The sequence below is a fragment of the Anolis sagrei genome, chromosome 2, assembly GCF_037176765.1.
Source record: "Anolis sagrei isolate rAnoSag1 chromosome 2, rAnoSag1.mat, whole genome shotgun sequence".
Classification (NCBI taxonomy): Eukaryota; Metazoa; Chordata; class Lepidosauria; order Squamata; family Dactyloidae; genus Anolis; species Anolis sagrei.
The window spans coordinates 25,085,060-25,100,453 of NC_090022.1; the positions used below are offsets into that span (position 1 = coordinate 25,085,060).

A 15,394-nucleotide genomic window follows, 5' to 3' on the forward strand; every position below is an offset into this window, starting at 1 on the left:
TCCAACTCCCACCATTCCTAACAGCCTCAGGCCCCTGAGGGGCCTGAGGCTGTTAGGAATGGTGGGAGTTGGAGTCCAAAACACCTGGAAGGCCCAAGTTGGCCCAAGCCTAGTCTAGAAGATGCCTCCCTTTGTTGAAGTGAATGGGGTGACTCTTTGTTTACTCTCCTGAATAGAGAAGCCTTTGATGAAAGGAATGGCTTTATTTCTAGTCCAACTGCTGACTTAAACCCTGGGCAAATCTCTGCCTCAAAATGTCGGATCCAGACAGGCTGAGGGAAGGAAGGGGAAAGAAGGAGGGAGGGAGGGAAGGAAGGAAGGAAGGAAGGAAGGAAGGAAGGAAGGAAGGAAGGAAGGAAGGAAGGAAGGAAGGAAGGAAGGAAGGAGGGAGACAGGCGTCAAGCTGCAGCTTCCTCTCCATTCATTGCCAGGCAGGCAGAGAGACAGGCAGAGACGGAGCAGGGTCTCTGGCGAAGGCCTCCCACCCAGGAAGGGGCTGGATCACGGCGTGGAGGTGGGTGGGATCCCGAGACTGAGGGAGGAGAAAGCCGAGGAAGGCGAGAACAAAAGGGCCGCTGCTGTCGCTTCTGCGGGAAGATAGGTAAGCCTGCATGGAGGTGGAGTAGGCCTCAAGGGTGGGGATCCCCCTGCCTGATCCCCTGCTTGATCCCCTTTAAAGGGGAGCCGGGTTGGGATCCAGCCCCGACCCAAGAGAGGATTTGACTCCTGTCCAAGGCAGCCATTTGACGTTGGAGCCTCAATCACAGAGATTCCCCCCATAAGGAAGAATCAGAGACAGGAGATGAAAGGAGGAAGAGGAGGAGAAAAAGGTTGAGTGGACCCTTATCCTTCAAAACGACTGGGATCAGTCCTGGTGTGGGTTTAGGATTTGGGGCCTGATTTTGGACTGCTTCCTAAGTGGATGCCTCAGAAACCCAAGGTTTTGGAATATATATTATATATAAGATGTCTAATATACCAATAGAAGACATCTAACATGTATTTGAAGGTACCTAATACACATTCAGAGAGATTTTGGAATATATATTATATATAAGGGGACTAATATACCATTAGGAGATATCTAATATGTATTTGAAGGTGCCTAATACACATTTGGAAATGCCTAATACACATCCAGAGAGATTTTGGAATATATGTTATATATAAGGGGACTAATATACCATTAGGAGATATCTAACATGTATTTGAAGGTGCCTAATACACATTTGGACATGCCTAATACACATCCGGAGAGATTTTGGGATATATATTATATATAAGGGGTCTAATATACCATTAGGAGACGTCTAACATGTATTTGAAGGTGCCTAATACACATTTGGAAATGCCTAATACACATCCAGAGAGATTTTGGAATACATATTATATATAAAGGGTCTAATATACCATTAGAAGACATCTAACATGTATTTGAAGGTACCTAATAAACATTTGGAAATGCCTATTACACATCCAGAGAGATTTTGGAATATATATTATATATAAGATGTCTAATATACCATTAGAAGACGTCTAACATGTATTTGAAGGTGCCTAATACACATCCAGAGAGATTTTGAAATATATATATTCTATAAGAAATCTAATATACAATTAGAAGATGTCTAACATGCATTTGAAGGTGCCTAATACACATTCGGAAATGCCTAATACACATTCAGACACATTTTGGAATATATATTATATATAAGATGTCTAATATACCATTAGAAGAAATCTAACATGTATTTGAAGGTGCCTAATACACACCCAGAGAGATTTTGGAATATATATTACATATAAGGGGTCTAATATACCATTAGAAGACGTCTAAGATGTATTTGATGGTGCCTAATACACATTCAGAGAGATTTTGAAATATATATTATATATAAGATGTTTAATATACCATCAGGAGACACCTAACATGTATTTGAAGGTGCCTAATACACATTTGGAAATGCCTAATATGCATCCAGAGAGATTTTGGAATATATATTATATATAAGATGTCTAATATACCATTAGAAGATGTCTAACATGTATTTGAAGGTGCCTAATACACATTCGGAAATGCCTAATACTCATTCAGACACATTTTGGAATATATAGTATATATAAGATGTCTAACATACCATTAGGAAAATTCTAATATGCATTCAGAGATGTCAAATACACACTTACAGATATCTCTACTATACATTCAGAGATATCTAATAAATGTTAGACATATCAAATATACATTTGGAAATGTGTAATATACCATTAGAACAGGCGTGGGAAAACTTAGGCTCTCCAGGTGTTTTGGACTTCAACACCCACAATTCCTAACAGACTACCGGTTGTTAGGAATTGTGGTAGTTGGAGTCCAAAACATCTTTAGGGCCCAACTTTGCCCAAGCCTGAATTAGAAGATGTCTAATATGCATTCAGAGATGTCAAATATACACTCAGAGATACCTCTACATTCAGAGATCTGTAATACACATTTGGAGACATCGAATATGTATTAGGAGATGCCCAATACACATTCGGATATGCCAAATACACATTCAGAGATATCTAATCTACATTTCACAGTATCAAATATGCATTTGGAGATATATACATTTGGAGATATCTAAAATACATTTGGAGGTTTCTAGTATACATTTGGAGATATCTAATATACTAGAGGATATTTTAAATATATTTGGAGATATCTAATGTGCATTCAGAGCTATCTAGTAATATACAATCAGAGGCATCTAATATGTTAGGAGATATCTAATATACATTTGGAAATATCTAGTAATATAAATTCAGAAGCATCTAATACACATTTGGAGATATCTAATATACATTCAGAGATGCCACATTCAGAGATATCTAATATACATTCTGAGATATCTAATATACTTTTAGAGATATCTATTAATAATCATTTGGAGGCATCTAATACACATTCAGAGATATCTAATATACATTTGAAGGTTACCAATATACATTTGGAGATATCTAATATACTTTAGGAGATATCTAATATACTTTAGGAGATACCTAATATACATTCAGAGATAACTAATATACATTTCCCAGTGTCAAATATACATTTGGAGATATATAAAATACACTTGGAGGTTTCTAATATATATTCAGAGATATCTAATGTACATTTGACAGTATCAAATATAAATTTTGAGATATCTAATATACTTTAGGACATATTTAATATACATTTGGAGATATCTAATATACATTTGGAGATATCTAATACAGTATCAAATATACATTCAGAGATACCTAATATACTTTAGGAGGTATCTAATATGCATTCAGAGTTCTCTAATATACATTCAGAGATCTCTAAAATAGACTTTGAGGTCTCCAATATGCATTCAAAGATCTCTAATAAACATTCAAAGATCTCTAATAAACGTTCAAAGATCTCTAATGTACATTCAAAGATATCTAATACCAAGGTTTGCTTTTTGGATGTTACTGAAAATGTTTTCAGACCATGGATACTTGAATCTCTAGGTACAAAATCCGTGGATATAGAGGAACAGCTATGCTCCAAACCTATCCACCTGGATGGCTGAGATAGTGACCACTTTACTGATGGTTCAGTATGGTTCAATATACACAACTTTTTTATGCCTGCACAACATAATTAAAAATAATGTGTTTCAAATGACCTTCATGTTTTAAGGTTTCCGTAAAACATCAGCGTGTTTAGACTTGGGTCCCATCTCCAAGATAGCTCATTGCCTGTATTTATGTCCTCTGCCCACATTTAATAGAAATGCATTGGTTTCCTTGAACTCCATAGAGTTTTATTTCAGAGAAGCTGGTGAGGAGCCTTCAGTGTTGACAGGGTCAGCCCTTCAGCAGGAGAATTAAGAGAGATCTTGGAAGAGGAAATTATTATCATGATCATTTATTTATATATGTATTTCTATATCACCATTTAATGTACATGGCGTTATACAGTAAAACAGCCCAAAACAGTGGCTGCCCCCAAAGGTATACAACCTAAAGTATATGTATACAGGATGGCCCTTCATATCAATAGATCCTGCAGCCTCAAATTCCATGATCCACAGCTTTAAAATACATTTTAAAATTCTAAAAAGCAAACTTTGGTTTTGTCATTCTGTATAAGGAGCACCATGTGCGGACATGGTGGCACAGCGGGTTAAACTGCTAAGTTGCAGAATTTACTGACTGGAAGGTCATCGGTTCAAATCCATGGGATGGGATGAGCTCCCGTTGTTAGCCCCAGCTACTGCCAACCTAGCAGTTCAAAAACATGCAAATGTGAGTATATCAATAGTTACTGCTTTAGCGGGAAGGCAACGGTGCTTCATGAAGTCATGCTGGCCCTATGACCTAGCAGGCGTCTATGGTCAAAGCTGGCTCTTTAGCTTAGAAATTGAGATAAATACCACCCCCCAAAGTTGGACTCGACTAGACTTAATGTCAAGGGGAATAACAACAACAACAACAACAACAACAACTTAATTTTTTTTCTCGCCACCATCTCCCCAAAGGGACTCGGCATGGCTTACATGGAGAAACCTTTACCTTTTCTATAAGGAACACCATTTTACTATGCTGTTACATATAAGGGGACTTGAATATATTTTGGTATTCACAGAAAGCCCTGGAACAGATACCAAGGGTCCACTGTAAACACATGCATATACAAAGGGAAGGAAGAATGACAAAGCACAAGATTGTACAATATAATCTGGAAAAACAAATTGCTCAGGTAAAGTGAAAAACAAAATCACAAAACAAGCTGACTAATCCATGTTGTCAAAATATATAAGACTACAAAACAGCTGTCAAACTAAAATTCGAAGTGTGGAATTCAGATTTTCAAAACCACAAGGGAAACAAAAATTCATAAATATTTGGGGAGGCAATTGCACTATAAGATTAGAATTCGCTCCTCCTCCTAATGACATTTTGGTTTAGTCCCCAAATTTCTACCATTAAATTCAGTTGAGCATTTGGAATCCTATTTCGGCATCCAAAGAAGAGAGGTAGGCAGATTTATCAAGGGAATAGAAACACAGTAAATACAAGAGTTCTTGGGTATGTGAAGGGTTTTTCAATGTCTCACTGCAGTGCTAGAGGTGCAAAGAAAATTGCCCAAAGAGCAGGGCTCTTTATTGAGAGGACAGTCCCCTCTTTCCCTCTACCTCTCATGTACCATCCCCTGAGGTTGGGGAGTTTTGGGTCACCTGTGAACATTTTAATGCAAAGAAGCCATTTATTGCTGTGGCAGCATGATTTAAACTAAGGGATGAACAGCATCCCTGCTTCTGCATATTGTTTGATTGCATCTCCCAGTATTCTTCATGACTGAAGCTGCTGGCTGGGGCTTAGAGGAAGGATGAAGTACCATCTGGAAGGGATAATTGGCCTTCCTTTGCTTGAGTTTGTTTCTGAGGAGTGCTTGATGTCCATGCTCAGAAACACTTGTTCCTTTCCTGTAATGGGGTGTGTTTATTGGAAGTTAGGGTTAGTACAGAATGTAAAAGGTAGAAGGGTGCCTGTTTGCAAATACCTGCCATGAACTGCCCTAGGCAACATACGACTAATTCCCTCTTTTCATTTTATCACATCCCATACAGTTGCGAAGAGGAAACTACAGAGACAGAGGGTCCTGGTTCAATGATTGATGGTGCAGTTCTGTGTCCAAGTGGTCTCTTGTTGAGTCCCTTGCATCCTCAACAAAAGGGCTGTTCTGAGCTGGAAGTGGCTGTGTGCTAAGGGCTTCATCTATGCTGTAGAATGAATGCAGTTTGAGACCACTTTAGTTGCCATGGGATCCTGGGAGTTGTAGTTTGGTGATGCACTAGCACTCCTTGGCAGAGCATGCTAAAAGCTTTGTAAACCTACAACTTTCATGATTCCATAGTATTGAGCCATGGCAGTTAAAGTGATCTCTAAGTGCATTAATTCTACAGTGTAGATGCACCCATGTCACCCCCAGTCCTTGGTACTGAAGGCTGACACATATCACTGCTACATAGAGGGGTTGTGGTTGTTATGTTTATTTATATCCTGCTTTTTCCTTTTCATAAGGAGACTAAAAGGAGCTAACATTAAAAACATGACAATATAATGTACAATATACTAATGTACAATATTAAAACAGTATTAAACATCATTACTATTTAAGACAATTCAGATTAAATAAAAACATACAAAACCACAGTAGCTCCTGACATTATCTTAAAAACCTTAAAAAATGTTTGCCATTTTTCTGAATCTTCTTGGGGAGACAGGGCAGGATAAAAATAAAGTATTATTATTATTACTATTATTATTACTATTATTATTACTACTATTATTACTATTTAAAAACCTGCTTGAACAAAAAGGTTTTAGCCTGCTGCTGGAGGGACAGGAAGGAGGGGGCCATTCTGGCTTCCCTGGGAATAAGGGAGTTCCAGAGCTGCGGGGCAGCCACTGAGAAGCAAGACCCGCTTACTTGTTTCTACTAACTGAGCTTGCGATGGAGGTGGGACAGAGAGAAGGGCCTCTCCTGAAGATCTCAGGGCCCAGACAGGTTCATACAAAGGGATGTGGTCAGCCAAAAAGCCTGGACCTGAAGTGTCTAGGGCTTTAAATTGTGCCCGGAAACAGACTGGCACCCTGGAAGTTAGCTTTATTGATGATGAATGCAGCAGCTAATTGTCTACAACAAAGCAATGTAGGCTTTTAGGATATGAATTCCAGCATCCTTTTGCAGCAGTTGGTAGAATAAGAACCTTAAATTATTTTTTCCACTTTATTCCAGAACTAGAGTTCCCAATCCCTATGGCTAGGTAAATACAATAATCCCTCCACATTTGCAGTTTTGACTTTTGGGGGTTTGATTATTCACAGATTTGATTTAAAATGTTCTATCTAGTAATCACGTGGTCCTCCAGTTGGACTCTATGGTCAACTTCTCAAATCATGCTATAGGACCTAGAGATTTCCATAGAGATCGCTTCTTAGGAATCTCTAGGTCCTCCAAGGTGATTCTATGACCAGCTTCTAATGGATGTTGATCAAATGTCAGATTTTTTAAAGTAATGTATTTACTCACAGGTGTTTTTTTAAATTTTCACAGTGGTCCTGTGCCCCCAATCCAGTGGTTCTCAACCCGTGGATTCCCAGATGCTTTGGCCTTCAACTCCCAGAAAGCCTAACAGCTGGTAAACTGGTTGGGATATCTGGGAGTCATAGGCCAAAACACCTGGGGACCCACAGGTTGAGAACCACTGTGCCTAATCCCATAAAATGTAGAGGGCTGACTGTGGCTCCCCAGGGGTGGGGTGCAAACACACACATCAAATGAAGCTATTGTAAGATGCATCCCTTATGTTCTGTAGAGCAAAACCAAATAAAAAAATTAAGACTGCTTTGGTGTGACCCATCTACTATCCAAATAGCTATGAGAACAGGACATGCATGCTACTAAAGTGAAACTTCTTAGTAGCCTACTAAACACAAAATACCACTGGATAACTGTTAAAATTTGGGCATAATGTGGGGGAAAAGTCTAGAAACCATCCGCCTGATGACAAGGATCATGTCCCTGCAAGGTTCAGAGCCAAATCCAGAGTAATCCCAGTTTGTGAACCTGTGTTTCAGGGGCATTACACCCCACCTAACACCTCTGACTATAGTCCTTCTTTCATATGGGCAATCCTGCTTCTCATTATTAATTTTGTTTTCTAAAAAACAATGTGTCTTGCTGTCAAGTATTTCCCCACTTCTTATTTTGCATTTCCATGATACGAATGTTTTGCTCCAGCAGGTAGAGATGATGAGAAACGAAGACTACCTGATTGAAGAAGACTTGATAATTCAAGAAGAGGAAGAGGAGGAGGAAGATGATAACCTGATAATAGAAAAGGTAATCCTCACAGAGGACTTTGAGGCAGATCTGATGGAAGAAGCGGTGATAATTCAAGAAGAAGAAGAAGGAGAAGAAGAGGAAGAGGTGAATCTGGTGAATGAAGAGGAGAGCTTTCCAATGGCAATTCATGAACAGGCTGAAGAAGGCGAACCCTTTCTGGGAGAATATGAAATAAACGTCTTCCAGATTCGTGGGGATGAAGAGCCATTTGACCTCGAGCCTGGTCCTGAAACCCAAGTATTTGTTCCAAAGGAGAGACGTAGAGCTGTGCCACGATCCAGAACTGCAGGGGAATCCAAGCAGACCCAGAAGCCGGGAAGAATTTATAAGTGTCCTGATTGTGAGAAAGTCTTCAAACGGTGTTCACCCCTTATCAGGCACCGAAGAACCCACACTGGAGAGAAACCATATGTTTGCCGTGAATGCCTGAAACCCTTCAGTGACAGCTCAGCACTGGTGAAGCACCAAAGGATCCATGCAGGAGAGAAACCTTACACGTGCCCTGAGTGCGGGAAAAGCTTTTCCCAAAGCTCGACCCTCATTGCACATCAGAGGATACACACAGGAGAGAAGCCATATAAATGCCCTGATTGTGGAAAGAGCTTCAGCGTGAGCTCTAATCTTGTTGCCCACCAGAGAATCCACACAGGAGAGAAACCATTTGGATGCCCTGTCTGCCTGAAAGGCTTCTTGGTCAGCTCTCATCTCATCAGACACTTGAGAATACACACAGCAGAAAAACCTTATATTTGTGGCGAGTGTGGGGAGTGTTTCTCCCAGAGTTCTCACCTCGTTGTACACAAGAGGATCCACACCGGGGAAAAACCTTACCTGTGTTCTGAGTGTGGGAAGAGGTACCGGGGGATTGCAGATTTGATCCAGCACCAGAGAATTCACACAGGAGAGAAGCCCTACAAATGCCAGGAGTGTGGGAAATGTTTTAGCCAACGCGCATGTCTTAAGAAGCATGAACAAATTCACACCGGAGTGAGACCATATATGTGCCTCAAATGTGGGAAAACGTTTTATCGGAACTCACACCTGACTAGGCATAACAAAGTCCACACTGGGTAATTTTTAAATAGTGGTTCTGTGGGAGTTCAGCTCCATAGCAACAGCTCATATACAAGAAATCAAGCCAAGTGTCTCACATAGTTAGTGTTTCCCATCTTCCCCTCATATGTATACAGTAAAAATCTCATCTGAAATAAAGGACAATATACCTTTAATTTTTTATGGGGCTAGTTAGGATCAGCCATTCAGGTTTCTTTTTTCTCTATCAAATTCACAACTGGGTCCTAGAATTTTCCATGGCACATCACTACGCTTTTATTTTTACTGCTTAATTATTGCTTTTGATCTTTAGGCCATCTGCTTTCAGACATGTTTCTAGAACCTTTGATTGGATGTGGATTGCTACACCCAGAGTTCCTAAAGTTAACTTTCTGGTTTTTAACAAATCCTCAGACATTTTGTTAAGTGGTGAAAGGAGGAGGAAAAAAGACTGACTGAACTATACTGATATCAAGTTCTGTGGTGATACTGAGACACTCCCTTCTTTCTACTCTGTTAGTGCATAAAACGCCCTGCATCATCCAGTGGATTTATGCTGTACACTCATTTTGTTTCTCTACACTGGGTGGGAAATTGCATGCAAGATATTTCCCAGTTAGTCTGGATTCCTATACGTCTCTTTTTATTTAAAAAGACTAAGACAGATATCACTTTCAACACTCCTTTAATCTATTCACGGCAGGCTTGTAGGCCAAAAAGGCCATTAAGACCAGGTCTGGTGTGCCTTCTGGATGACCTTGACATTTGTTGGCTTGAATCTTGAATTATGCTAACACTTGATAACTTGGTTGTGGAGGTCTCACAAATTTGTGGGGAGAGGAGGTTGTATGCTGTTATTAGAGAATACTTATTATACATAGTGTCTAGATCAAGGGAAGTCATGGTGCCTCTGTATTCTGCTTTGGTTAGACCTCACCTGGAGTTCTGTGTCCAAATCTGGGCACCACAGTTCAAAAGAGATATTGACAAGCTGGAAAGTGTCCAGAGGAGGGAAATTAAAATGATCAAAGACCTGGAGACCATGAATCCCTTAAAGAGCCAGGTATGTTTAGCCTGCAGAAGAGAAGGTTGAGAGGAGACATGGTAGCCATGTACAAATATGTGAAACAATGCCATAAGGAAGAAGGAGCAGGCTTGTTTTCTGCTGCCTTGGAAACTAGGACTTGGGGCAATGGGTTCAAATTATAGGAAAGAAAATGTTACCTGAACATTAGAAAGAACTTCCTGATTGTAAGAGCTATTCAGCAGTGGAACTCTCTGCCTTGGAGTGTGGTGGAAACTCCTTCCTTGGAAGCTTTTAATCAGAGGTTGGATGGTTATCTGTCAGGGATACTTTAATTGTGCTTTTCCTGCATGGCAGGGGGATGGACTGGATGACCCATGTGGTCTATTCCAACTCTATGATTCTATGTAGAGATTAGAAGATCTCAGTAAAGACAGGAAAGGCTTTTGTCCTGGAATGCTCCTGCCATTCATAGTAGACACTACTAGAATAAATAGTAGACACTACTAGTTAGACACTACTGGTTTAACTTACTGTTAGACAGGTTGACCTATTCAAACTCCAACCCCTCCAATCTATTGTAATAGCCCACTGTACTCTCAGAAGCAGCCAAGAAGAGGAATCACTATTAAAAAGTTTTGTTCGACACTGCCTGACAACATATGGGGTTTCAAGCATGTATTGTAGGCTTATGTGACATCAGCAGAGCTTTAAAATTGCAATGTAATTTCCCCCTAATACCCCTCCTTTTTTTAGTGGAGCTTATAGAAAATTTTGGAATGGTCCCAAGTGGCAGGGATGTGGTTAAGAAACGGATGTAAATTAGAAATACATTGGTTTGTTTGGTTCCAGACCTTCAGAGAAGTTCCCTTTTCAGATTAGGGATAATAGTTTAACGTGTTTCAGATAAGTTTTCATTCAAATTTACAGCATGGACTTGAGAAACCAGATCAGGTCATTCTTGCAGAAGTGAAGACCATTTGAAAGCACCATCCAAATGTACTGAAGTATGATTTTAAATATTCAGCTGCCTCCACTTTTATTCCATTCTGGTGTCCACATTTACAGATCTGCTTCTTTAATGTGTTGATGGAACCTGGTGAGACAACGTATGTATTCTCATTGTCTTTATTTTGCTGTTCACCCATGCTAACAAGGGGTTCTTGGGGCAGTTGTTTACTTTACCTGTTGTAGGCATGCACATACAGTTAAGCAGAGGCTGGATGGCCATCTATTGGGGGTGCTTTGATTCTATGTTTCTGCGTGGAAGGGGGTTGTATTAGATGCCTTTGTGGTTTCTTCTAACTCTTTGATTCCATGACTAGAGCAGAATCCGTCTTAGGAATTCAGTATTGCATGGTTTGCTGCAAAGGGACACAGAAAGTCTGTGTTTCTCCGTCTTCCGTTACCATCCTCCCAGTGCAGATGCTGCTATCAAAACTTCCAGTTAGAGAAAAAGCAGGGCCTGAGGGAATAAAAACTCAATGTAAAAATAAGCTTCTTTGTCAGAGGCTTTGTTAACCGAAATATGCCTGTAGTTTTAATTAGGTACTCTTTTTGCCTGCTGTGTTTTCTTTTTCTCAGAAAATGTAATTGATAGTTTTCTACTTCTAATATAAGAAACCAATGTTGTTGTTGTTGTTGATCTTTTATTCTGAACACCAAAAAAGGTTGCATTCCCAAAGTATGCACAGAACGTATGCTTGGTAGACATTTCGCAGTGCAGTGCAACTCTGTGCAGATTCACACAGAAGTACGTCCCATGATGTCAGAGAGGGACTCGCTTCTAGGAAAAGAGTATTTGGGATTGCATATGTTGGATGTTGTTCTTTAAAGTAAATAAATAAATAAATAGAGTGCTCTGGGGAACATGTAAATTATGACTTGAAACTTCTTTCTCTCCCTGGGGTGTTACATATTACTTGTGACATGCAGGAAAAGTATATAGAGTATAAAATGCAGTGGGGATATAAGGATATTATGCTTAAAAGAAGAAATGCTGCTTGCAATTGCATTACCCAAGTCATTTGAAAGGTTACAACAACACTAGTGAGGTTAAAATTATGAGGAAAAGTTAGGTGATCTTTAAATAATAGTAATGTATAATCAAAGGTTATTTCTCTCCCTCTCTCTTATTTTACTACAGTTCCCTGAAGCTGGCTTGAAAACAGTCCATGTGAAAGGGATCTAGGAGTCTTAGTAGACCATATGCTGAACATGAGTCAAGAGTGTGATGTGATTGCTGAAAAAGCCAATGCAATTCTAGGCTGCATCAATAGGTGTCTTGATCAGGGGTCTTCAAACTAAGGCCCATGGGGCGGATTCAGCCCTCCAAGGCCATTTACCTGCCCCCCATCCTAAACTTTAGACTTAGGGTTGCCCTAAGTCTGAAACAACCTGAAGGCACAAAACAACAACAGTACTAATTATCTTGACTATCTCATCAGCCAAAAGTAGGGCCACACTTCACACTGAAATACTGATAAGTTTATGTTGGTGAAATTTGTTCTTCACTGTAAATATTGTTCTTCCATTGGTTTTTTGCACTACAACTAGGATATTGCAGTGTGCATAGGAATTTGTTCATGTTTTTTTCAAACTATAGTCCAGCCCCCACCCCCACCCCCAGTTGTCTGCGGGACCATGAACCAGCCCTTGGCTTAAAAAGTTTGAAGACCCCTGGTCTAGATTGAGAAAAGATATAGTACAACTCTTTTCTGCTTCAGAAACAACTGCTTCAAACACAAGAGGACTGTGACATCAAGCCAGCTTTCACATTTGAAATGCAGAATGCCCTGGATGGGTACAGCAAATTTCATTCTAGTGGTTGTAATAACTTAGTATGCTCATTGACTCCCAAAATGTTTAAGTGAAGAACAATTAAATGAATCTTAAAATAAATATGTCATGTCCTACAAAGAAATAGAACGCTAAATGTATTTGCTGAAATGCCTAATTTCAAAATACATCTTATAATCCCATTTTTGTTCCTTATAAATCACAAATGCAGATTGCACTAGTTCTGATTTGAGGACATAGTGATGCCTTTCTGATGTTTTGCGGTATATCATCCCTTATTCAAAGACATGCCATGTTAGTATGGAATATTAGTGTTAAAAGGGATCTTGTAAAACCTTAGACAATGAGAAAATGAAATTGGTAGCATAAACTTTCACAGATGAAGTTTACTTCCTTGGAGATGAAAGCTTATGCTAGCAACTTTGTTCTCTCAGCCTCTAAGGCATTAACAAGATCCCTTGGCATACTGATAATCCCTTGTGATCAACCACGGCAGCTAGATCTGATGAGATTGCAATCCTAAGTATCTGGAGGTTGCCCCCCTCTTGAATACTGGAAGATATGTTTGGGGCCTGAGGAAAGATAGTAGTAGGTAAAGGTAAAGGTTTTCCCCTGGCATTAAGTCCAGTCTGGGTGCTCATCTCCATTTTGAAGCCGAAGAGCCAGCGTTGTCCGTAGACACCTCCAAGGTCATGTGGCCAGCATGGCTGTATGGAGCGCCGTTACCTTCCCGTTGGAGTGATATCTATTGATCTACTCACATGTGCATGTTTTCAAACTGCTAGGTTGGCAGAAGCTGGGGCTAACAGTGTGAGCTCATCCTCCTCCTCCCCTGATTCGAACCGCCAACCTTTCAGTCAGCAAGTTCACCAGCTCAGCGGTTTAACCCACTGCACCACGGGGGCTCCATAGATGTAGCTGGGTCTTTAAAAGAGGCAGTCCCCAAGTTACAAACATCTGACTTGCAAATGACTCCTAGTTAAGAATGGGGATGAGGCATCAAGAAGTGAGATAAATTTATCCCTAGGAAAGGAAATTCATTCCTGGAAGAATTATCTTGGGGAAAAGGTGTCTTATCTGAAGTTTTCTCGCCAGTCCTTGTTTCCATAACAAGCCATTTTTTAAAGAATCCAATTATTATTTTAAAAAGCCAATATATAAATATATTTAGCTGGAGTTACACTTAAAAATGTACTTGTTCCGACTTACAAATAAATTCAAATTAAGACAAGCCTACAGAACCTAACTTGTTTGCAACTTGCATTTGCCTGAAGGCCCTTCTTCTTAAATCCCACTGTAAGGAAAAAAGGGACTGGCTATGGTCATTCACACATTATGCTTGACACACTGTTATGTATGAATCTTTTATATGGGTTGTATGGATCAGTCCTGACAAGTTAGTAAATGCCATAAAGGACTACATTCATCCCTTGCCACAATCCAATCAAAATATAATTTCTTTATTACTGAATCTTTAGATTTGTGGGGTCTGTCTCAGGGCCGTTCCGCACAGCCATATAACCCGGAATATCAAAGCAGAGAATCTATAATATTTTTCAAACTAGATTGTTGGAGTCCACACTGCCATATTATCCAGTCGATGTGGATTTTATAAAACTGTGTGGAAATGGCCTCAGCCCCCTTCTACACTTCTATATAAAACCCATATTATCTGATTTTTTTTGTCAAGTCAGGAGTGACTTGAGAAACTGCAAGTCGCTTCTGGTGTGAGAGAATTGGCCGTCTGCAAGGACGTTGCCCAGCGGACGCCCGGGTGATTTGATGTTTTATCATCCTTGTGGGAGGCTTCTCTCATGTCCCCGCATGAGGAGCTGGAGCTGATAGAGGGAACTCATCCGCCTCTCCCCGGATTCGAACCTGCGACCTGTCGGTCTTCAGTCCTGCCAGCACAGGGGTTTAACCCACTGCGCCACCAGGGCTCATATTATCTGATTGAACTGGATTATACAGCAGTGTAGACTCATATAATCCAGTTTAAATCAGATAACATGGATTATCTTGTTTGATAATCTGGATTATATGACAGTATAGAAGTGGCCTCAAGGATTATGAAGTATTTCTTTGCCCCCTTCCACACAGCTGGATAAAATCCCACATTGTCTGCATTGAACTGGAATATATGGCAGTGTGGACTCAGATAGCCCAGCAGATATTGTGGGATTTTCTGCCTTGATACTCTGGTTTATATGGCTTGTGTAGAAGTGTCCTAAAATAGCAATCATTTCTGTTTATACTCTTCACCAATAATTTGCAAGATACTTGTGTTCGATATTAGTCAAGACTGACAAGAGCAGGTAATCCACATTGTTCTGAACTGGATTATATGAAGGCCCTTCCACACAGCCATATAGTTCAGAATATCATGGCACATAATCCACAGTAGCTGCTTTGAACTGAGTTATCTGGGTCCTAACTGACATATAATCCACTTAAATGTGGATTTTATACAACCTATTAGTCTGCACTGCCACATAATCCAGTAAAAAGCAAATGATCTGCATTTTATATGGAAGTGTGAATGCGGCCTGGTTGCGAGAAGATGGAAAAAGGAAGACCGCTCTCTCAAACCAAAATGGAGGAGTGATTCC

General features: G+C 40.0%; 1 protein-coding gene across 2 annotated transcripts; it reads left to right on the forward strand.

Moving 5' to 3' along the window:
• The first annotated feature begins 405 nt into the window (after nucleotides 1–405).
• On the forward strand, nucleotides 406–11,863 carry LOC132765109 (zinc finger protein 135-like). Of its 2 annotated transcripts, none has more exons than XM_060759293.2 (2): nucleotides 406–601; nucleotides 7,805–11,863. In XM_060759293.2, exon 2 carries the CDS (start codon nucleotides 7,814–7,816, stop codon nucleotides 8,981–8,983), a length of 1,170 nt encoding a protein of 389 aa, XP_060615276.2. In that variant the 5' UTR covers nucleotides 406–601; nucleotides 7,805–7,813; the 3' UTR covers nucleotides 8,984–11,863. The 2 variants fall into 2 exon arrangements, with proteins under 2 accessions (XP_060615276.2, XP_060615277.2); XM_060759294.2 differs by having other exon boundaries at nucleotides 7,808–11,863.
• Nucleotides 11,864–15,394: the final 3,531 nt, after the last annotated feature.

Bases quoted from the DNA above. Each gene is read 5' to 3' on its own strand.
- LOC132765109 (XM_060759293.2), top strand. From the start codon at position 7,814: ATGATGAGAAACGAAGACTACCTGATTGAAGAAGACTTGATAATTCAA.